A 21,369-nucleotide genomic window follows, 5' to 3' on the forward strand; every position below is an offset into this window, starting at 1 on the left:
CTCATGGACAAGAATAATTTAGTAATTGTGCTTGTTAGTATTTTTATATAATTATCGAGTAAAATTTTAATTAAAAAATGCATTTATTTGATAGAAAAAAATGCTACGTTACTATGTATTTGGCCCCCCCGAGAAAATATTTCTGGGTCCGCCACGGTCAATTATTAATTATGATAATGTATTAAATCAAAAGTACATTAATCTTTGTATATCTCAAATATATTAAGGACAGATCTATGCTAGAAATACACTTAAAAAATAATTCATGTTTTTTACTGTTAAAATGAGACAATAATTCATCATTTTAAAATTTTATTTATTATTATATACTTTACTGATTCATAAAAAATGAAACAACATTTACATTTATCCACTCACTTATATCTATAATTTTTCTAAACAGGTCAGAAAATTTCGAAAATTTTCGAACTTATTTTAAGCTCACTTTTAAAAAATAATTGAAGCTCTCGGAATAGATTGACATTCACTTAATTGTATGATTTAGAAATATAAGTTTAGAAATTATTAATTTTTAAGCAGTATAAACTCTCTAAACAATGTTGGAGTTGGGTCAAAAGAGCCCAGCCCATAAACTAAGGTTGAACAATTAGTTAGTTATAAGAGAATCATGGATCAATTTCATGAAACCGCAACCACCACAATTACGAAAGAAGAACGAAAATCAGATGGCCAAGTTTGATTTGTCTTAAACACCACAATTACGAATAAACACTCAAAATATCTGTATAGAAAAATGTCTTATCACAAACAACAGCTTATATTATAGTATTGAAGCTAAGTAGTTCTCACTCAAATTTATATTTTAAAATAAATAAATATAGTATGAATCCAACTAAATCACCCACTCAAATTAAATTCACATTGGATGAGTAGTTAAATTTATTAGACTCTTTATATTATAATTTATTTATTTGGAATAGTTTTTACTTTAGATAAAAGTAAATTTGTATTTTAGATTATAAACAATGCACCATTATTTTATTTTGATCCCAATGGTTGCGTGTAAAGATATATATATATATATATTTGTAAAATATAAAATGTAAATTGCAATATGCCAGCCATTTTGGTACCAAACAGGTCGTAGATGGAGCGGTGGATGCCTAACGTATTGATTTTCTCTTGCAACGGTCAGAAAATTAAAATACACAATCATATCTCTTTCTTCTTCTTCTTCTTCTTCTTCCCATTTCAGTCTTAATCTCCTCCTCAGCTTCTCCAAGAATCTAAATCCCCCATTTCAGTCTTACTACAAGCGATGATGAACTCATCCGAGCTTCAAATTTGGAACAATGCCGCTTTCGACGGTACCGAGTTTGAGAATATAAAGAAGGTGTCTTCTTGGTCTTCTTTCAAACAAGATATCGTCAATCCATCAGATGCCCTTGATACTGATTCTATCAAAGAAAATTGGAGCCTCCAACTCGGGAAATCACCTATTCCCGTCAAAACTCCGGCGCCAGGGAAGCCACTTCAACCCACCGGGAACTCTGTCTTGATTCTCAATAAAAGAAATCCTAACAAAAAAGAGACTGCAAAGAAAGTAGTCGACGATGAGATTCGTGACGATAAGATGGTCGACTCTGAAATTGAGGAAATCCAGAAGGAGATCAGCAGATTGACCTCGAGATTGGATACTCTCCGACTCGAGAAGGCCGAGTTGAAAATCAAAGCTCTGGAGAAACTCGGACGGATGGTGCCTGCAAAATTCATGGAGCAAAAGAAGAATGAAACAAAGGGTAATCAAAGAAGAGGCCTCACGATGGGACCGTCGGAAATCACTGCCGGGTTCCGGCGAGGTGTTAGTATGGGTCCGGCTGAGATTTCGAGGCAGCAATTGCGCAAACAAGAAGTCGCGGCGGCACTCATCACCCCTTCTCAGCCGATACAGAACCGGCGAAAATCTTGTTTTTGGAAGCTGGAAGATGTTGACGAAAAAAGAGCAGTGACAAAAGAAAGGGGATCAAGCTTTACTGTTAGCCCCAAATGGCGAAAAGATACGGCAAAGATTACTCCAGCTTTAAGACGGCAAGCAGCCACAACCGTAGGATCCAAGAAACCTGTGAAGAAAGAAGGCGGAATCATCTCATCCTCTATTCAACCCAAGACGCTGTTTCGAGATGGAGATAATAAATCTCTACCGATGAAGAAGCCGCCAATGAAGGTCGTGGCAAGTCGTTATAATCCTCCTAGTACGAAGTTCTTTATAAGGAACCGGTCATTGCCGGAGATTGAGGAGGAGGAGGAGGAGGAGGAGACGGACAAGAAAAAGGGTGAGAAAAAAAGGGTTTCTTCTTCGACGGGAAACTCTACCGAATGTTTATCACCGCCGGCACCGGAGATAGCAAGTGAGGAAAACCAATCGGGATATGGAATGAGGAAGAAGAGGTGGGAGATTCCTAACGAAATCGTCATTCACCGGAATGCGTTTGATGAAATTTCTCCTGTTGCCCTGCTACCCATGATCAGGACCGTCCGATTAAACGCAGTTGAGACTCCACGGGATTCAGGTCCGGCTAAGAGAGTGGTAGATATGATCGGAAGGAAATCTTACTTTTGCAATGAAGATGATGAGGAAGAGTTATCTGTTCCCAAGGCCTTGAATTTTGCAGAAGAAGAAGAAAACTAAATCTTGCTATCTGGAGTTTTGCATATGAAATTGAATACCATGTTTTTGTAAAATAATATCATTTCTGTGATCAAAATGAACTGGAGCTTGTTTCATTTTTGTTTTTTACAAATAAATTTGTTCGAGAATTATTTGAATAAAATGTGTATGGAAGCTGCTGCAGGTGAAGAAAATGATGTCGAATTCATCTCTCAATTCCATATCATAGTTTTTTCCAAGCTGTAAGAAATAGTAACGTTCCTTCATCATTGCTATTAAGATTTGTGAAACAAGTTTAAAGTTCTTCACCTTTCTCAAGGAGCAGCACACTAGTTTGTTTTAAACAGAATCATTATGACCTTTGCTGAAATTGGACGGACTGATAAAGCCCTGCTCATATTCGATCACATAAAAAGTATGATTCTGAAATGGTTATAGAGATTTTGGGTAAAGTTGGTCGTGTGAATGAATGAAAAGGTTGATGTGTTTGTGGGTTTATGAATGAGGGTAATTTGGTGCCGGATATTTATACTTATATAATAATGTGCTATTAAACAGCTTTAGGAAGTTGTCCCAGTTGGATATTATGTGCCTTGTATTTGTATAAGAAATGGAAGAAAAAGGAAATGAGCCCGATTTATGCATTTATTATACTGCCTTGATTGAGAACTTTGGTTGATCTGGGAATGTGGAGAAATCGATACAATTATTAGACCATTTATTTACATTTATTGTTCACTTATCAACAGTTTGAAGAATACAGTTAAGTTAGATAGAGCAATTAAGCTGCGGGAGGAAATGAGAATAGGCAAGTCTGATCTTGTCACTCCCAAGGATTTCAAGCAGAAAAGAAGATATAAATAATGTGAGGAAACAGCCACATTTGCTTCTTCAATTAATCATCAATTTTAACCATTTGTCCCAAATTCTGTAATACAGTGTAGACCAAAATTCTATATTATGACATGTCTTGAGTACTTAATCTTTGAAGGCAATGATAGTTTCCACAAAATCTTGTAAAAAAACCTTGTCTGATCTTGTCACTACCAAGGATTTCAGGCGGAAAAGAAGATAGAATTGTCAGGATGTGTGACAGTGTTGATCTTGAATAAGTATTAGAAATGAAATGAAAAACAACTTTCTACTCCCTTATTGTGACTTTGGTTGTCACAGCCATTTGCTGCTCCAACCAATCATCCCAAATTCCCTCAAATAGTGGAAACCAAAACACATTAAAAAAGAGAGAAAGAAAATCCAAAAAACAAAACAGCCTGTGAGGAATTTGTAGATGGCATCCTTTATTCAAAACAACTCAACGTTTTTGGCGTCCACAGCTTTGGGGTACCCATTATACTCCAACTTCACATTTAATGTGGCGCAAATTGACCTAAACTTCAGCCTTAAAGAGTCCATAATTTCGTTGACCGTCTCCTCTTCTGGGTCCATTAGTGGGTAATCTCTCACTAACTCGTCCATCTGATATATACTCTTCTGAACCCTTGAGCTTGAGGAGAAGCAAGCCGGATCAAGCTGGAATGCGGACTTCCATATATCAACACAGCCTCTGTAAAAACCAAGTTCTTCGCCGATTTGGAATCCGTGCTTGAGACCCACTTGTCGACCCTCTTCTTTTCCCAGAGTCAATCCCTCTTTGTACCCTTCATTGTGGCCATCATTGACATGGGTCACTTCCAGGTTAGAAAAGTCAAAGACGTCGTCATCTTCAGAATTGTGTGGATGAGATTCCATGCCGCCCAAAGATGTTACTAAAATAAACACTCAATTCAGAAGAGAGACAAACAAAAGTTCAGAGAGAGAGAAGATAATTAGGAATTCAATGGAATGGCTTGCTGTGAAAGGAAGATAAGTAAGTAAGTATACAAGAAGAGACAAGGTTGGTTGGAATCGAAAGTGTTTTCATTAAGAAAATAAAACAAGGAAGGATTAGTGGGCTTATGGGTAGGATAACTCGTGGGCTAAAGTGAGGCTTGTTTATTGGGCTGCTACTAGATCATTGATTAAAAACAATAAAAATAAAATAAAGATAAAACTCCTTTTGAAACATTTTTGATAATATTTATAATACATTTGTATAATGTCTATATAATAATAAAAAAATAATAAATATTTTAAGATGAGAAGAGATTAGAAAGATAAACATAAGATTAAGAAAAAATAATATTTTTTTTTTAAATTTAACCTTTTTAAAAATAATTTTCACAATTAAGTTAGGGTTGAATTTATGATAAAAAAATTAAATATTAGAGATGGAAAAACGGTTAAAGTATAAACAATATAATTAGGGTTAACAATATAAAAGATAATTAGGGTTAAGGTTAGTGATATAAAAAGTTATCGAGACAAAAAAAAAATATTATCACACATGTTTAACGACAATATTTGATGTAATACGCTTTCTATTGAGGCAAGGATTACCTTTTCGAGGACATGATGAGTCAAGTAGTTCATCAAATAAAGGAAATTTTCTTGAATTGATTGATTGGTATAGTCAACGTAATGAAGATATTTGTCTTCTTTTGTACCGACTCATGGACAAGAATAATTTAGTAATTGTGCTTATTAGTATTTTTATGTAATTATCGAGTAAAATTTTAATTAAAAAATGCATTTATTTGATAGACAAAAAATGCTACTTTATTATGTATTTGGCCCCCGAGAAAATATTTCTGGATGGGTCCGCCACTGAAAATAAATAATATATATTATTATATAATATTGGGTGTGATGAAAAAATATTATTATATATATAAAGAAAAACTTAATAATATATTTTTTTATTAATTTTGTTAAATAAGTGTTTTATAAAAAAATTATAGAATGTGGGATATTAAATATTTTGGGTACGTATATGTATTTTGAATTAAGTATATAATTATATTTTGTATATATACTAAAAAGAGAAAAAAAAATTTTTATTATTTTTTTAATTTTTTCTTTTTTTAATTAGAAAAATATGATAAAATAATGAGATAATCTTTAAATTATATATATATATATATATATATATATATATATATATATATATATATATATATATATATAAACTTTAAATACGTGATTGTTTTAAATTTATAATTTTTTATATACATGATTAAATAATTAAAACTTTAATATTATCATAATACTTGTAATTATTAATCTAAATAATTTTGTACATTTTAAAATTCCTTTCTATAAATGGCTACATAAAGTAATAAAACTCTTACAAGATGTGAACTATTGATAATATGTGATAATTAAAAAAAAAAAAATGAAACTATTTGTTTCATATTTTTCAAAGTTGGAGTAAACAAAAACTAATAATAAATATCCTTATTTTTAAAGCTTAAATAGCAAACATTCAATATTCACGTCATCTCTTTGGAACATGAGTGTAATTTAATTGTTTAAAACCGTACATGTTTATTCGTATTAAGAGATTCGAAACATTATTTCCTTGTACTTACACTTACATATATCAAAATTTCCTTATACTCAGCACTCACATATATCAAAATATATATATATATATAAACTTTTAACTGTTAGACCATATTTGATTGTTGATTTAAATTTATAATTTTATGTATGTATATATTATTTTGTTCGGTAAGATTTTAAAAATATTATATATATATATATAAAAATATAATAATAATGAGAGATAATATATATATATATATGAAATAAAATATATACATAAAAGAGATTTTTTTTATTATTTATTTAAATTTTCTTATTTTAAATAGAAAAAATATGGTAAAAAATGAAATAATTCATAAAAAAATATTAGATATATATATAAATATAATATATATAGGGGATAAATATATAATTATGAGTAAATAGAATATTTATATATATAGAGAGAGAAATAAATAAATATACTAGATATTTTATTTAATTATTTTTTATATAAGTATATATTTTTTTATTAGAGAGGGAGAGGGAGAGGGAGAGGGAGAGGGAGAGGGAGAGGGAGAGGGAGAGGGAGATAAAATATATATTTATATTATATTAAGAAGTAAATAAAAATAAATTATTTATTTATATTTTTCTCTCCTAGATTGTTCATATTGCGAGGAGAGCTATACATAATTAATAATTAATAATATTATATACTAAGAATTTAAAATTTGGGGCCATGAAAAGTAGAGATCATTGATTGTGGGTTAGTTCGATGCTACATGCCACATATACAAATAAAAAAAATTAACAAGGAGAGAAATGATGTTTACTTTTGTGTATAAGTCTTCATGAGTATTCACATGTAGCATCGAATTATGGTCAGATCCGTTGGAACCGCATATAATCAAAGTATAGATGAAAAAATTTATCGTGTTCAAGATCTAAATGATTAATGTGCCAATAAAAATTAAATTTATTGACTACCTCACATTATCTATAGTTATTATCTATAAATAAAATTGAGAAAAAATATAAATATTATTATATTATATATATAGTAGAAAGAAAGAAATAATATATATTATTATATAATATTGGGTGTGATGAAAAAATATTATTATATATATAAAAAAGAACTTAATAATATTTTTTTTATTAATTTTGTTAAAGAAATGTTTTATAAAAAAAATTATAGAATGTGGGATATTAAATATTTTGGGTACGTATATGTATTTTGAATTAAGTATATAATTATATTTTATATATATACTAAAGAAGAGAAAAAAATTTATTTATTATTTTTTTAATTCTTTTTTTTTTTAATTAGAAAAATATGATAAAATAATGAGATAATCTATAAATTATATATATATAGTGTATGAAATATAAAACTTTAAATACGTGATTGTTAATTTAAATTTATAATTTTTTATATACATAATTAAATAAAACTTTAATATTATCATAATACTTGTAATTATTTCATCAAATAATCTAAATAATTTTGTACATTTTAAAATTCTTTTCTATAAATGGCTACATAAAGTAATAAAACTCTTACAAAATGTGAACTATTGATAATATGTGATAATTTAAAAAAGATAAAAAAAAATGAAACTATTTGTTTCATATTTTTCAAAGTTGGAGTAAACAAAAATTAATAATAAATATCCTTATTCTTAAAGCTTAAATAGCAAACATTCAATATTAACGTCATCTCTTTTGAACATGAATGTAATTTAATTGTTTAAAACCATATATGTTTATTCGTATTTTACATACTATATATTTTTAAGAGATTCGAAACATTATTTCCTTATACTCGCACTCACATATATCAATATATATATATATATATAAATTTTTAGCGTTAGACTGATTGTTAATTTAAATTTATAATTTTATGTATGTATATATATTATTTTGTAGATAAGATTTTAAAAATATTATATATATATATATATATATATATATATATAAATATAATAATAGTGAGAGATAATATATATATATATATATATAATATATATGAAATAAAATATATACATAAAAGAGATTTTTTTTTATTATTTATTTAAATTTTCTTATTTTTAAATAGGAAAAATATGGTAAAAAATGAAATAATTCATAAAAAAATATTAGATATATATATAAATATAATATATATAAGGGATAAATATATAATTATGAGTAAATAGAATATTTATATATATATATATATAAATAAATAAATATATTGGATATTTTATTTAATTATTTTTTATATGAGTATATATTTTTTTATTATAGAGGGAGAGGGAGAGGGAGAGGGAGAGGGAGAGGGAGAGGAAGAGGAAGAAGGAGAGGAAGATAAAATATATATTTATATTATATTAAGAAGTAAATAAAAATAAATTATTTATTTATATTTTTCTCTCTTAGATTGTTCATTGTGAGGCGAGCTATACATAAATTAAGAAAATCTTGTTATTATATATATATATAATATAATTTATAAATTTATAAATTTATAAAATAAAAACTTTCTAGCTAACAAGTTGATCTAAAATTATATTTTGTAGAATCTTTTACCATTGTAAAATCCATAAAACTATATTAATATATAATAATAATTAATTAATTAATGGATTAATATGATTGATGAGAAATAAATTTAGAATATTTTTTATTAGGCTAGATTATTTAATTTGTTTTTAAGAAAAGGCTTAATTAATATAAAAAGTTGGTTAGGAAAGTCTGGCCCACCTTATAAGGAACTAACACCTCTCTCTCTCTCTCCGTCGAGTCTCTCTATTTATGTTATTTTATATCCGGAAGAAAAAAGAAACAATTCCACCACCAACACACGATCGATATAATGGAAGAAGTAGGAGATACCACCCTAAAAGTAAAAGGTGATGAACATCATCTGTTATTTAATATATAGAATCTCTTTCTTTCTTTGTGTCCATTAGGTTTCTGCATATATGTTCTCTTTTTATTACCGAATTTTTTGTGGTGGCTTTATTTATTTATTTATTTATTTATTGCAGCAGTCTATTATAACAAACTGGCTTATATATTTCAAATTGAAGTATGTGAATGTGTTATCAGGATACAAAATTGACAGATTATCATTCTCATATAGTTAACAAGTTCGATCTCCATTTTGATCAGGGAAACAACCAGAGTTAATGTTAAAGCTACTAACATACACGGACTTAGCAAAAATAACAGATAATTTTAGTGAGGACAACTACATTGGGGATTTTCAGTTTGGCAAACTTTATCGTGGTTTTCTTGATAAGCAGCACTTCACAGTAAAGATATGGATTACGTCTAAACTAAGAGACATTGTCCTGGGATTTCGTGAACGCAATCTAATGGTACTTACTGTTTTATTCTATATTCCTCAAATAGATATTCATGGATTTTTTTTGTTTATCAGTTTTAAGGAACTTCGTTGTTTTGGCAGGATGAACTCATCATGCTTTCTCATCAGAGGCTTGTGCATCCATGCATTGTCGGCTTGTATGGATACTGTCGTGACAAAGAGAATATTGCTGTTGTTTATAACCTTAAATCCATGGATTCACTCGAGAACATCTTACTGAAAGGTTTGTTAATTTTAAACTTGGGTTGAATTATATTGTTTATTCTATAATTTAATATTGTTGTTATAATTATTTAACACTCTTTCACAATTTTAACATTGTTGTTACAAAATGTAACTGTTTGATAAAGGTGTTGGATTCAAACAAAATTAAAAGATAAAATTGACCTAAACCATAGTAGAGAGAAACTCTATATTTATTTCTAATTCATGAACCCCTATTGCAAACTCAAACCCTATTTTTACTTTTAGAAAATCAAGCATATTATATTTTATTCATGTGAAATCATAATTTTCTTCTTATCACAGAAATTTGTTTGGTCCTACAAATTTTAAATGATCTTTTCCTTATATACAACCTACAACATTAACTAAATATTTCTTCTGATATATATACTAGATGATTTTACATGGCTACAAAGGATGAAGGTTGCCTTTGACTTGGCCTGCCTCCTCGCGTTTTTACATGCCAAACGAGGAGACCTCGATCCATTTGTGATTCGCAATCTGTCACCAGAACATGTGATATTGGATGAGGTAGTTTTCTGTTGTTACAATTTCATAGTACATGCCTGTTTGAAACGCAATAAGATAAAATAAACAATTAATGACAATTTGTTAGCTTTTTTCTCTAAGACTCTCAACTGTCACCATTCTTAACTTCGGTTGCTTTTTACTTGCAGGAATACAACCCAAAGTTGGTTGATTTTAGCATGATTACAGGTGGATTTTTTCCAGATAGACAAGTATATTCTATTCAACCAGCTTATGGATGCAACGGTTACAGGGATCCAAACTTATTTCATGATAACCCATTAGCTCATCTAGGTCGGTTAATTTCTGTATGTTATCTTTAAAGTAATTGTGCTCATGATTTTGATTGCATCATATATTGCATCATATAGGCTGTTTACATGAAGATGTAGTAGGTGTTTTTTTGTTGGCATAATCTTTTTAAATTTTAAATTATATACCCTTAATGTCATTCTATTTTGTTCACCTTTCAAATTGTGAAACTAATTCTTACCTGATTGACATCTCATTTTTTTTTGCAATACATTGCATTTGTAATCTCTTTCTTTTTGCACAAAAACCACCCATAGAACACATCCATCGACATTATGAGATCAATTGGAAGAAATTTTGGGAATTTTGAAGGGTCGGTTAAGGTAAATAACTAGGTTGGTTTGGTTTAAAAGCTGTTTACAATTAGAAAATAAATATCACTAGGATGCAACAATTAAGAATTGATAAAAATAAAATCTTCGTCTAAGAGAGTTTTCAATGTGTTTGGATTTATAAATTTCAAGGCATATAAAAAAACAAAGTGAAACTCATGGAATGATTTAAAAGTTGGTTAAAATTCACGAGTATATTTATTTCTCTTTACATTTTCTAAAGTACTATAGTTTCTTATACAAACTATCAAAATAGCTGAAAGCTTAATACTCATTTATCCCATGGGCATCCCAGTTTACAGATAACTTTTGGGTCAATTTATTCATTTCAATAATACAATTTCTAAACTATCCTCATCTCTACCTTTTACATTATTTGTTTATCAAAATTATCCTAATTTACCTTCACATTTTATTTTTACCAAAACCGTATCAATAATTTTTGTTAGATTTTGGATAAAGAATTGAATAGGTTTCCTAGTTAACTTAGTTGTGTTTGATATTGGAAGATATGTAAACATGTTTATGTGGGAACTATACCTTTTTGTTATTTTTTTTTCTCTCTAATAGAGAGTGCTGCATTTGAAAGCTATGCTTTTGTGATTCTTTTTGGCAGCAACCTGGACAAGTAAGAGTGATGTGTTTGCATTTGGTCTTATTCTTGTAAGTCTCTTGTCAAAAGGAGCAGAGGAAATGGAAAGTGATATGACTCATTCTTTAGCCGAATGGGCATACCGCAAATATAAGTTTGACAAATCAATCATTCACAAGAGCTTGGAAAGAGATATAGGATTCTCATATGTTGACGGAGAAGCCCTTTCAAAGTTGGCTGTGTGTTGTGTTTCTAAAGGTCGACCAAGTATGATGAAAGTTGTCGATCGTTTTCTAAAGCTGCATGTATTCAATGATCATAAACACAAGAAACTTCTAAGTGTGGACAGATATATGAAGAAGAAGAAACGCCACCCTTCAGTCTCTCTTGATCATATGAGGAAAAACAAACTCCTGCTCAATACGGAAATAGGTGAATATCTGTTATTTGAGCCTTAAGATAATATGTTTACGATCCTTTATTTTTGTTTCTATAATGTTTGTTGAGAATTAATATTTCTTTACATAATACCTTGTCGCTTCAGACATGTTTTTATTGTGCTATATGTGTTATCTACTGAACCGTTTGAATTAGAGATATTCCTGATCATATCTTGTTCAGATTATTTCAGCTGTGATGATGACAAGGATATAGAAAGAATGGATTCTGACGCATTGAAAAGATACACTAACAATTTCAGTGAAGATAATTATATTGGAAGGTTTCAATTTGGCAAAATATTTCGTGGATTGCCCGAGATTTCTGATAAAGGGCCTCTATTCGTCACAGTGAAGATATGGGATGATTATGAAGATCTGCAACATAATTTACTCAGATTGGGGGTACTATTATTTAAGAATTTCAGTGCCCAATTTGTGTTTATTAAACATATATTACTTCTTAATTTGATTGGATGCTCACCAATCTGCAGGATGAAATATTACTTCTTCATCATGAAAAGTACACTTGTCATTCTGGGATGGTTAGGATGTATGGTTATTGCATTGAAGACAAATATGTTGCTATTGTAATTTTCTTAAAGCCCATGAATTCCATCCGTAATCTCCTGCCTAGAGGTATATTAGACACTTTTTTTATGTTTCTGATTTTTGTGTACAGATCTAGCTAGTTTTTTGGAGTGCAAATGTTAACGGTTTTGCCATATGTAGGTGATTTTTCATGGCTACATAGGATAAAAGCTGCTTGGGGAGTGGCTTCCCTCTTGAAGTTTCTACATGATGATGTATCGCGTCTCATGGATCCTTTCATTATTCGTAATTTGGATTCAGCTCATATATTATTAGATGAGGTTAGTTAATTGTTTTTTTCATTTATTTTGATATCTTGTACATTGCTTTTCATAATTTAAAAGTCTTTGTTATAAGATATAATAATTATTTTGATATATGATATTAGGAATACAATCCAAAGTTGGTTGATTTCGGCTTGATATCGGGTGGAATTTTTCCAAATCGGCCAATGTATATGGTTAAATCAAACTTGAAATGTCATGATCAAGTGTTGCCAGCTTATGACATAAGTGGTATGTTTCTAAGTTAAGATTTTCCTTTTTGTTTATGAGCAATCTAGATGATATATATTAATATATAACAAAAAAAATGCACAACTGATTAGGTAACACTTGTCATATTGCTACTGAGAGGTCCTGCTTTTTATTTTGGTTCCTTGTAGAACAATTTTAGCTCTGAAACTAGGGAATGTATAAGTTAACTGAGAAAAAAACTTGTTTGTGTTATTGTTGACTGAAGTTTGAGATCCTTTGTTTTGTAGGCAGTTGGACTACAAAGAGCGACGTGTATTCTTTTGGGGTGCTTCTTCTATGTTTGATTTCTAAAAGAAATATAGTGAAGCCCGATGATGGAGGGTTGCCTACTTCAGAAGACATGGAGAATATACATGTGCACAAGAGTTTGCAGACAGATTCAACATATAATTGTTTGGATGGGCAAGAAATTAAGAGACTGGCTGTGCAATGTGTGCAAATTAATCCAGCTTATAGGCCTTCTATGTCTGAAATTGTAGATGCGTTGCAGAATCTAAAAGTGGTAAAGAGCAACACAGAATTTGTCGGCTTAGATAAGATTTCTAGGGTGAACTATGCTACTAATTATTCCAACATGCCTAAATCACATTGGATGACTAATTAAAATGTGGGTTTGAATAATTTAAAATTATATGACTAACCGACCCTCGAATTATTCTGATCGTTCATTTTAGTCCTCAAATTAATTTTTAAAACAAATTGTTTTTAAAAGGTCACCAATAACATTTCCGTTAACTTTTTGTTTAAACATAACGGCTTAAACTTAATTTTTTTTTTATATATTATCTTTAATCTTATTTTTTATATTTATATATATAATTATTAAATCGCTTATATATAATATTATATATTATTATTAATTTTTATATTTATATAATTATTAAATCTCTTATATATATATTATTTACTTTATATATATAAGTTTAAAAATAATTTATTTATACTTTTTTGTCATGCCTAAGTACACGCAGCACTCTTCTTCCTTTGTCAACAACGATGCCCAGTTTTGTAAAAAAATAAAATTCTGGACTTAAATCCAAGTGGTGTTTTTTAGCGGCTCTCTTGAAGACAAAACTAATCAAATTTATATATATAATGATGCTTAATTTTTAAAGTGTTCGGATTACCGGGTCGAAAACTGTGGTTAATTTAGATATTTATATGAGAGTAATTGGATATTTGGGTCGGATTGTGGGTTGATCCGCCCATAAACTTAAAACGGTTAAAATAAATTTAAAAATGTTATTTGTAGGTTTTGAACTTGCAACCTATCAAAATAAGTACAATCCTTTAACCAACTAAGCTAACAACACTTTTTATTTAAGATTCAACATCAAATTTGATGAACGCGAGACATTTTAACAATAAAAGTTCAAATTTTTAACTAACTAATATATATATATATATATATATATATATATATATATATATATATATATATATATATATATATATATATAATGATGCTTAATTTTTAAAGTGTCCGGATTGCCGAATCGAGAGTTGTGGTTAATTTGGATATTTATGTGAGAGTAAATATATATTTGGGTCGGATTGTGGGTTGACCAACCCATAAACTTAAAACGGTTAAAAATAAATTTAAAAATGTTATTGTAGGTTTCGAACTTGCAACCTAACAAAACAAGTACAACTCTTTAACCAACTAGGCTAACAACACTTTATATTTAATATTCAACACCAAATTTGATGAACGCGAGACATTTTAACAATAAAAGTTCAAATTTTTAACTAACTAATCTATATATATATAATGATGCTTAATTTTTAAAGTGTCCGGATTGCCGGGTCGAAAACTGTGGTTAATTTGGATATTTATGTGAGAGTAAATTGATATTTGGGTCGGATTGTGGGTTGATCCGCCCATAAACTTAAAACGGTTAAAATAAATTTAAAAATGTTATTTGTAGGTTTTGAACTTGCAACCTATCAAAATAAGTACAATCCTTTAACCAACTAAGCTAACAACAATTTTTATTTAAGATTCAACATCAAATTTGATGAACGCGAGACATTTTAACAATAAAAGTTCAAATTTTTAACTAACTAATCTATATATATATATATAATGATGCTTAATTTTTAAAGTGTCCAGATTGCCGAATCGAGAGTTGTGGTTAATTTGGATATTTATGTGAGAGTAAATGGATATTTGGGTCGGATTGTGGGTTGACCAACCCATAAACTTAAAACGGTTAAAAATAAATTTAAAAATGTTATTGTAGGTTTCGAACTTGCAACCTAACAAAACAAGTACAACTCTTTAACCAACTAGGCTAACAACACTTTATATTTAAGATTCAACACCAAATTTGATGAACGCGAGACATTTTAACAATAAAAGTTCAAATTTTTAACTAACTAATCTATATATATATAATGATGCTTAATTTTTAAAGTGTCCGGATTGCCGGGTCGAAAGCTGTGGTTAATTTGGATATTTATGTGAGAGTAAATGGATACTTGGGTCGGATTGTGGGTTGACCCGCCCATAAACTTAAAACGGTTAAAATAAATTTAAAAATGTTATTTGTAGGTTTCGAACTTGCAACCTAACAAAACAAGTACAACTTTTTAACCAACTAGGCTAACAACACTTTATATTTAAGATTCAACACCAAATTTGATGAACGCGAGATATTTTAACAATAAAAGTTCAAATTTTTAACTAACTAATCTATATATATATAATGATGCTTAATTTTTAAAGTGTCCGGATTGACGGGTCGAAAACTGTGGTTAATTTGGATATTTATGTGAGAGTAAATGAATATTTGAGTCGGATTATGGGTTGACCCGCCCATAAACTTAAAACAGTTAAAAATAAATTTAAAATGTTATTTGTAGGTTTCGAACTTGCAACCTAACAATACAAGTATAACCCTTTAACCAACTATGCTAACAACACATTATATTTAAAATTCAGCACCAAATTTGATGAACGCGAGACATTTTAACAAAGTTCAAATCTATATATATATAATGATGCTTAATTTTTAAAGTGTCCGGATTGACGGGTCGAAAACTGTGGTTAATTTGGATATTTATGTGAGAGTAAATGAATATTTGAGTCGGATTATGGGTTGACCCGCCCATAAACTTAAAACAGTTAAAAATAAATTTAAAATGTTATTTGTAGGTTTCGAACTTGCAACCTAATAAAACAAGTACAACCCTTTAACCAACTATGCTAACAACACATTATATTTAAAATTCAGCACCAAATTTGATGAACGCGAGACATTTTAACAAAGTTCAAATTTTTAACTAGCTAATCTATATCTATATATATATATAATGATGCTTAATTATTTTGTTTCAGGGTGAACATCACGCGCTCATCTAAATGATCACCTAAATGAATAGCTAGAAACTCTAAAACAAAGAAACGGTCCCACCTTTTAACCTACCATTAACATATTCTCTCTCCTTTCAAAATTTCCGTTTCAAAAAGAGATCGAGCAAATGGCTACAGGGGCTGCCGCAAATGGCTACAGGGGCTGCCGCAAATGGCTACAGGGGCTGCCGGAGACGGCCTGATTCGTTGCTTCTTCAACGCATGCATCTCCGGTGCCGATGTCGGAATCCAACGTCGTCCTTATCACAAGAATTGCAGTTGTGCACTTCACAAATCTCGCGGACAATGTTCTCATTCCACCTCGGGAAATAACGTTTCGTATCCGATTCGTCGTACTTGGAGCGAAGGTTCCTTCACGCTTATGGCTTCTTCTTCTTCTGCTGCCTACGTATCGCCTGCATCTTCGCTTGCGACGAATTCCGTCGCCGATGTTGCCAGAAAGACGTATCTATTTCCTTATAACGAAAAATAATGAAGTAATCTCTGTTCTATTACAACCAGGTGAGTTCTGCTTCTTCGTCGGTTTTTCCTTTCGATCTGATCGATTGTTAAACGATATCCTCTGCGATGTGCTTCTGTTCTATTACAACCAGGTGTCCTCTCTGCGATGTGCTTCTTCGTCGGTCATCTATTTGTGTATATATGAAATTTGTGTTTTTATTATTTTACCATTTTTGTTGCAGTTATACGGTCGTTGGAAGGTCCTTCTTTTCCCCAAGCCTTGGTCTAGAGTATTGGCTAGGGTTCTACCAAAGCCTTCGTCCTACTACAAAAGGTACGACTGATTATCCTCTCTTTTAGAAATCGTAATATCCTTAAGTTGAATGTATTCATGACTGTTGTATTTATTGAACTTCACAACTGAACAGGGTGAGAAAGTAGAAGACAACGCTGATGATGCTGTGAATGAACAGGTTGAGAAAGTAAGAGATTCAACCTGGAAGACATTTGTTACAAAGTGTAATTCATGGAATGAGAGATGTCGTTGAAGATGTGTCTTTGAACAGTGACATTTTGTTACATGGTTGAAATGAAGCAAATGTTGCTGTTTCTTCTAATTCTGACAAGGAAGAAGATGTCAAAATATATCCTTTACATATTGAACACGACAAAGAGGGAGATGTTGCCAATGAGTATTTACGCAGTGAAACAGGTAGTGGTGAACAGGAAGACTTTTCTAAGGATGTTTCTAATTTGCCAAGTGTAAAAGATGAAGATGGAATTGTCCTAGCTAGAAGATTTTTCATCACAGACTAAAGTAGTCTCTTTCCTCCTGAAATCCAATAGCAATAATGCAGATATCGTAAGAAGAGACTTGTCTTGGCAAACTCAAAATGAAGTGGGAGCTGTTGTTGCAAACATCACTTCTTTAAAGAATGAAGATGATATTGGAATTCATGAATGTGATTCTTTACAGAGTGAAAATGATGAAGTTGTTAACATTGATGTTTTCCATTGCCTATATATACAAGGCCAAGGTGAAGAAGAACGGATCACACTGATATCTGAGGTGAGATATCAGATATATATTGTAATATATGTTTGAACGTTGGGGGAAGGTCTCACGTCCTCATGGTAACTGTGGAGTTGTTCGAGCTAAGTTCAAGTCTAACCTTCCTCCCAAATCTTTGGTAATTACAATTTCGTATCTTTTAGATCATATTGTAATGGTATTGTTATGGTTTACTGATTTGTATTCTTTCTATTATTAGGGGGATAGAGTGAGGGTTTTCATGTACCCAAGCAATATCTGAGGTGAGTTATCTGTTTAATATGGTTGTTTTTCAATAATATGCATTGCTTCTTGGTGAAAAAACTACTTAATATTAGTTTTTGTTGAATGGTTGTTAAAAACTGACCCTATCTGGTTCTGTGTTTTTTAGCTTTGTTAAGTCTCTCTGAACTTTCTAAAATACTGTTAATTAGAAATTGACAGTTAACCTAGCTCAATTACCAAATAATACCTTGAATTGAATGATGAACAATAGAACTAGAATGAGAACGACGGGAAGATTACCTTGAATTGAATGGTGAACAATAGAACTAGAATGAGAATGAAGGAGGAAGATAAGAACTCTTAACAATCTAGGAGCATTTGAGAATTATTATTGGGAGAGGAAGGAAACACTACAAGAGTTTTCTACCAATTCATTTCATAACAACAACTAATCTTTACTATTCTATCTGTAATCGCCACTAACAGCTACTCAAACCAAGGACATTAGCCCTAATTCTTCTCCATCGTAACACTTCCCTACTCCATAATAATTTTTGTTTTTCAAACATTGAGTCATCAGATAGAATATAAATATAGTTTTAAACATTTTTTTTATAAAACACTTCTGGAGATTGGCACTTCACAGAGTGCAATCCTTAAGAAGCAATTCACATTTAATTATTTAAGAAGCCTTATATTAGGCTATGAGTTCCTCATTTTGTTCTTTCCTGCTTTATTTTGACTTTTCGGTCTTCAAAGTTCTTTATTTGGGTTTTTTTTCATTTTTTCTAGAGGATTTCCTGAAAAATAATTATTTGAGTTTCTTTTTTTTTTTAATCAAGGAGAACTAGCCTGACACTCCAAAACTTATTATTTGAGTTTCTACCTATGTAAGAAATTGTATGTTGGTTAGCTTGAGCATAACCAAATGGTGGAAGTATGTATGTGTACTTCTCTGTTGTCTAATAGGATCAGTTCATTTATTGAATTCTTGAGTTTGCGGTAAACATTTAGTTGAATGAGGCACTACACTTAATTAAGATTATGTGGCCTCTCAATCTGAGCATGGTATCATCTTGGCCAAATGAATGCAACAAACATGTCTTAGGGTTAGGTATAGTAAAGGGGAAATGTTCTTGAAGATAGAATATGCAAAGTAGTCCTCGAGTTATTAGTTAAGATATGAATAGGGCACACTTAGTTGGAGATTCAATTGATATTCTTGATTAAGGTTTTGTAAAAAATATGTGAGGATAGACTTTTATAGTATTATGCATGAAATTGTATGGTTGTATATTGAATTGAAATCAACATATAATTTTGATTTTGTAGATATGTTTGCAAAGCATTTTTTGATCCCATTCCAGTGACATTTTATTCAAAAAAAATTCCATATTAGAGATCTACTTAGGCCTTTATCTGACCAAGACCGCATCAAGGTAATTTACAGCTTTCTTCTACATTTGATAAGAAATGTATGATTAGGTGTCAAACTGACCTGAACCGAAACTTACATTTGATGATCTAACTTGATGTTTATTTCCAGGTTAAGAAGGCCTTGCGAGGTGTTAATGTGCAACTGACACACCTTGAGAATGTAAGGCGAAGAAAAATAACTAATATAACTCAACAACCCATTAGCCAATTGATGTAAGCTATTTTTTCACGCTTCAAAGGATGTCCAGTATCATTTTAAGTTTGAATCTTTTTTTTCTTTCTTACTCTGCCAAATTCACGCTTTAAATGGTGTAATTGGAAATGCATTTAGCTGTTATTATAAGACATGGTATTGAATTTGGATATTTAGTACCAAATTCATTTATAGATCTACATGAATCTGCAGATTCTTGATCTCTATATCATGGATGTGGCTTCTTCGTCAAGTAAAACAGTATCTATGATCTTCATCTGCTTCTTTTCCTTTTTTTCTTTTTTTCTCTCTGTGAAGACATTCAACATTCTTCTTCTTCTCCCCCAGAGGTTTTCCTGTTTCCTGGCATCAGCTTTAGAACAGATAATGAGCCTTTCAAGGTGTTCCTCCATCAATGAATGTAATTTCCACAATTCCTATGTTAATCTGAGTTTTGGTATTGACACTGAAAATGTAATGAATGAAGGCTGCAATGGAAAAATTCACCAAGAAGATAGTGGATATGATGAAAGATGAAGAGCTCTATGAGTCACAGGGGGGCCTATAATTCTGTCGCAGGTTCCTCCTTTGAGATAAAGATTAATTATAAATTCCTTTCAATTGGGATCTAGGTAGCTGATTTGAAAAGAGTCTAATGACAGATAGAAAATGAATACGGCCCCATGGAGTATGAAATTGGGGCGCCTGGTGTAGAATACACGAAATGGGCAGCAGAGATGGCGGTGGGGCTAGAGACTGGCGTGCCTTGGGTAATGTGCAAGCAAGATGATGCACCTGATCCTGTTGTAAGTTTCTTGTCTTAAATGCTCTTATTTTTCCTCCCTGTTGAATCTGTCTTTGTCTAATAATGTGCAGATTATGGATTTTATTGTGACTATTTCTCGCCAAATAAAGCTTACAAAGATATATGGATTGGTGAACCTATTTTAAACGTCGATGGAGTGACAACTAAGCTTTTTGATATAACGTAAGTTTACCTTATTATTAAGTTGTGATAACTGTTCATATGTTATTCTTATTGTTACCATGCTTTATGGAATGGATCATTATGTTTGTCTAGCTCCATTTCAATCCTCCTTTACCAGTTGCTGGAGGGTTTTCTGTGGATGAAGTATTTTTGATTGTGTTTATATGTATGCTTTGTTTGATTTACTAGAAATATTGTATATTAATCAACACTCTCTTAAACAAATTTCAATTCGGTTCCTTAAAGTTTTTTTTTCCAAAGCAGCTTCATTATTTGTGATAGAAAAATTAAGTAGATTAATTTTGGAACCGGCCATACATTACAATTTTTGAATATTTATTCTAAATAATCAAAAAGGGAGAAATTGATAGAAAAATTAAGTAGATTAATTTTGGAACCGGCCGGACGAACTAAACAGAGGTTAATCTTTATGTGCAGGTACTTCTAAAACCGTATGAACCGGTTGGGGAATCAAAAACCGGTTGCTACCACTGCAAAGAAATCAGTCTCAAGTGATCAAGTTATAGATCAGAGGAACCGGTTATACTCTCTCAAGCGACCGGTTAACGAAGAAGAAAGATTTTACTCTCCAACCGGATGATACAGCACAAGGCACAAAAACCGGATGGTTCAGAACAAAAGTCAGAAGATTCAAAATTCAAGAGTGACGTACCATGACGGAAGAAACGTGTCTC

The 21,369-nt window shown here is 30.7% G+C and overlaps 3 protein-coding genes and 1 pseudogene across 3 annotated transcripts; 3 read left to right on the forward strand and 1 right to left on the reverse strand.

Annotated features, from left to right (window-relative positions):
- Positions 1–1,279: 1,279 nt before the first annotated feature.
- Positions 1,280–2,650, forward strand: LOC124939738. The gene has a single exon (XM_047480180.1). The coding sequence runs from the start codon at positions 1,280–1,282 to the stop codon at positions 2,648–2,650; it is 1,371 nt and encodes a 456-aa protein (XP_047336136.1).
- Positions 2,651–3,715: 1,065 nt separating this feature from the next.
- On the reverse strand, positions 3,716–4,418 carry LOC124939905 (protein LTO1 homolog). Its single transcript, XM_047480367.1, has one exon. It carries the CDS (start codon positions 4,376–4,378, stop codon positions 3,932–3,934), a length of 447 nt encoding a protein of 148 aa, XP_047336323.1. The 5' UTR covers positions 4,379–4,418; the 3' UTR covers positions 3,716–3,931.
- A 4,476-nt stretch (positions 4,419–8,894) lies between these two features.
- On the forward strand, positions 8,895–13,567 carry LOC124939739. Its single transcript, XM_047480181.1, has 11 exons — positions 8,895–8,931; positions 9,194–9,402; positions 9,492–9,633; positions 10,030–10,166; positions 10,313–10,457; positions 11,424–11,831; positions 12,021–12,241; positions 12,331–12,475; positions 12,569–12,708; positions 12,816–12,942; positions 13,191–13,567. The coding sequence occupies exons 1-11, from the start codon at positions 8,895–8,897 to the stop codon at positions 13,565–13,567; spliced, it is 2,088 nt and encodes a 695-aa protein (XP_047336137.1).
- Positions 13,568–19,887: 6,320 nt separating this feature from the next.
- On the forward strand, positions 19,888–20,863 carry LOC124939740 (annotated as a pseudogene).
- Positions 20,864–21,369: the final 506 nt, after the last annotated feature.

The sequence above is a fragment of the Impatiens glandulifera genome, chromosome 5 (assembly GCF_907164915.1).
Source record: "Impatiens glandulifera chromosome 5, dImpGla2.1, whole genome shotgun sequence".
NCBI lineage: Eukaryota > Viridiplantae > Streptophyta > Magnoliopsida > Ericales > Balsaminaceae > Impatiens > Impatiens glandulifera.

Excerpts from the sequence above, each read along its gene's own strand:
- LOC124939905 (XM_047480367.1), bottom strand. The coding sequence starts at position 4,378 with ATGGAATCTCATCCACACAATTCTGAAGATGACGACGTCTTTGACTTT.
- LOC124939739 (XM_047480181.1), top strand. The coding sequence starts at position 8,895 with ATGGAAGAAGTAGGAGATACCACCCTAAAAGTAAAAG. Across the intron at positions 9,403-9,491 it reads TTCGTGAACGCAATCTAATG|GATGAACTCATCATGCTTTC; the intron begins GTACTTACTGTT and ends TTGTTTTGGCAG. Across the intron at positions 9,634-10,029 it reads CGAGAACATCTTACTGAAAG|ATGATTTTACATGGCTACAA; the intron begins GTTTGTTAATTT and ends TATATATACTAG.
- LOC124939738 (XM_047480180.1), top strand. The coding sequence starts at position 1,280 with ATGATGAACTCATCCGAGCTTCAAATTTGGAACAATGCCGCTTTCGAC.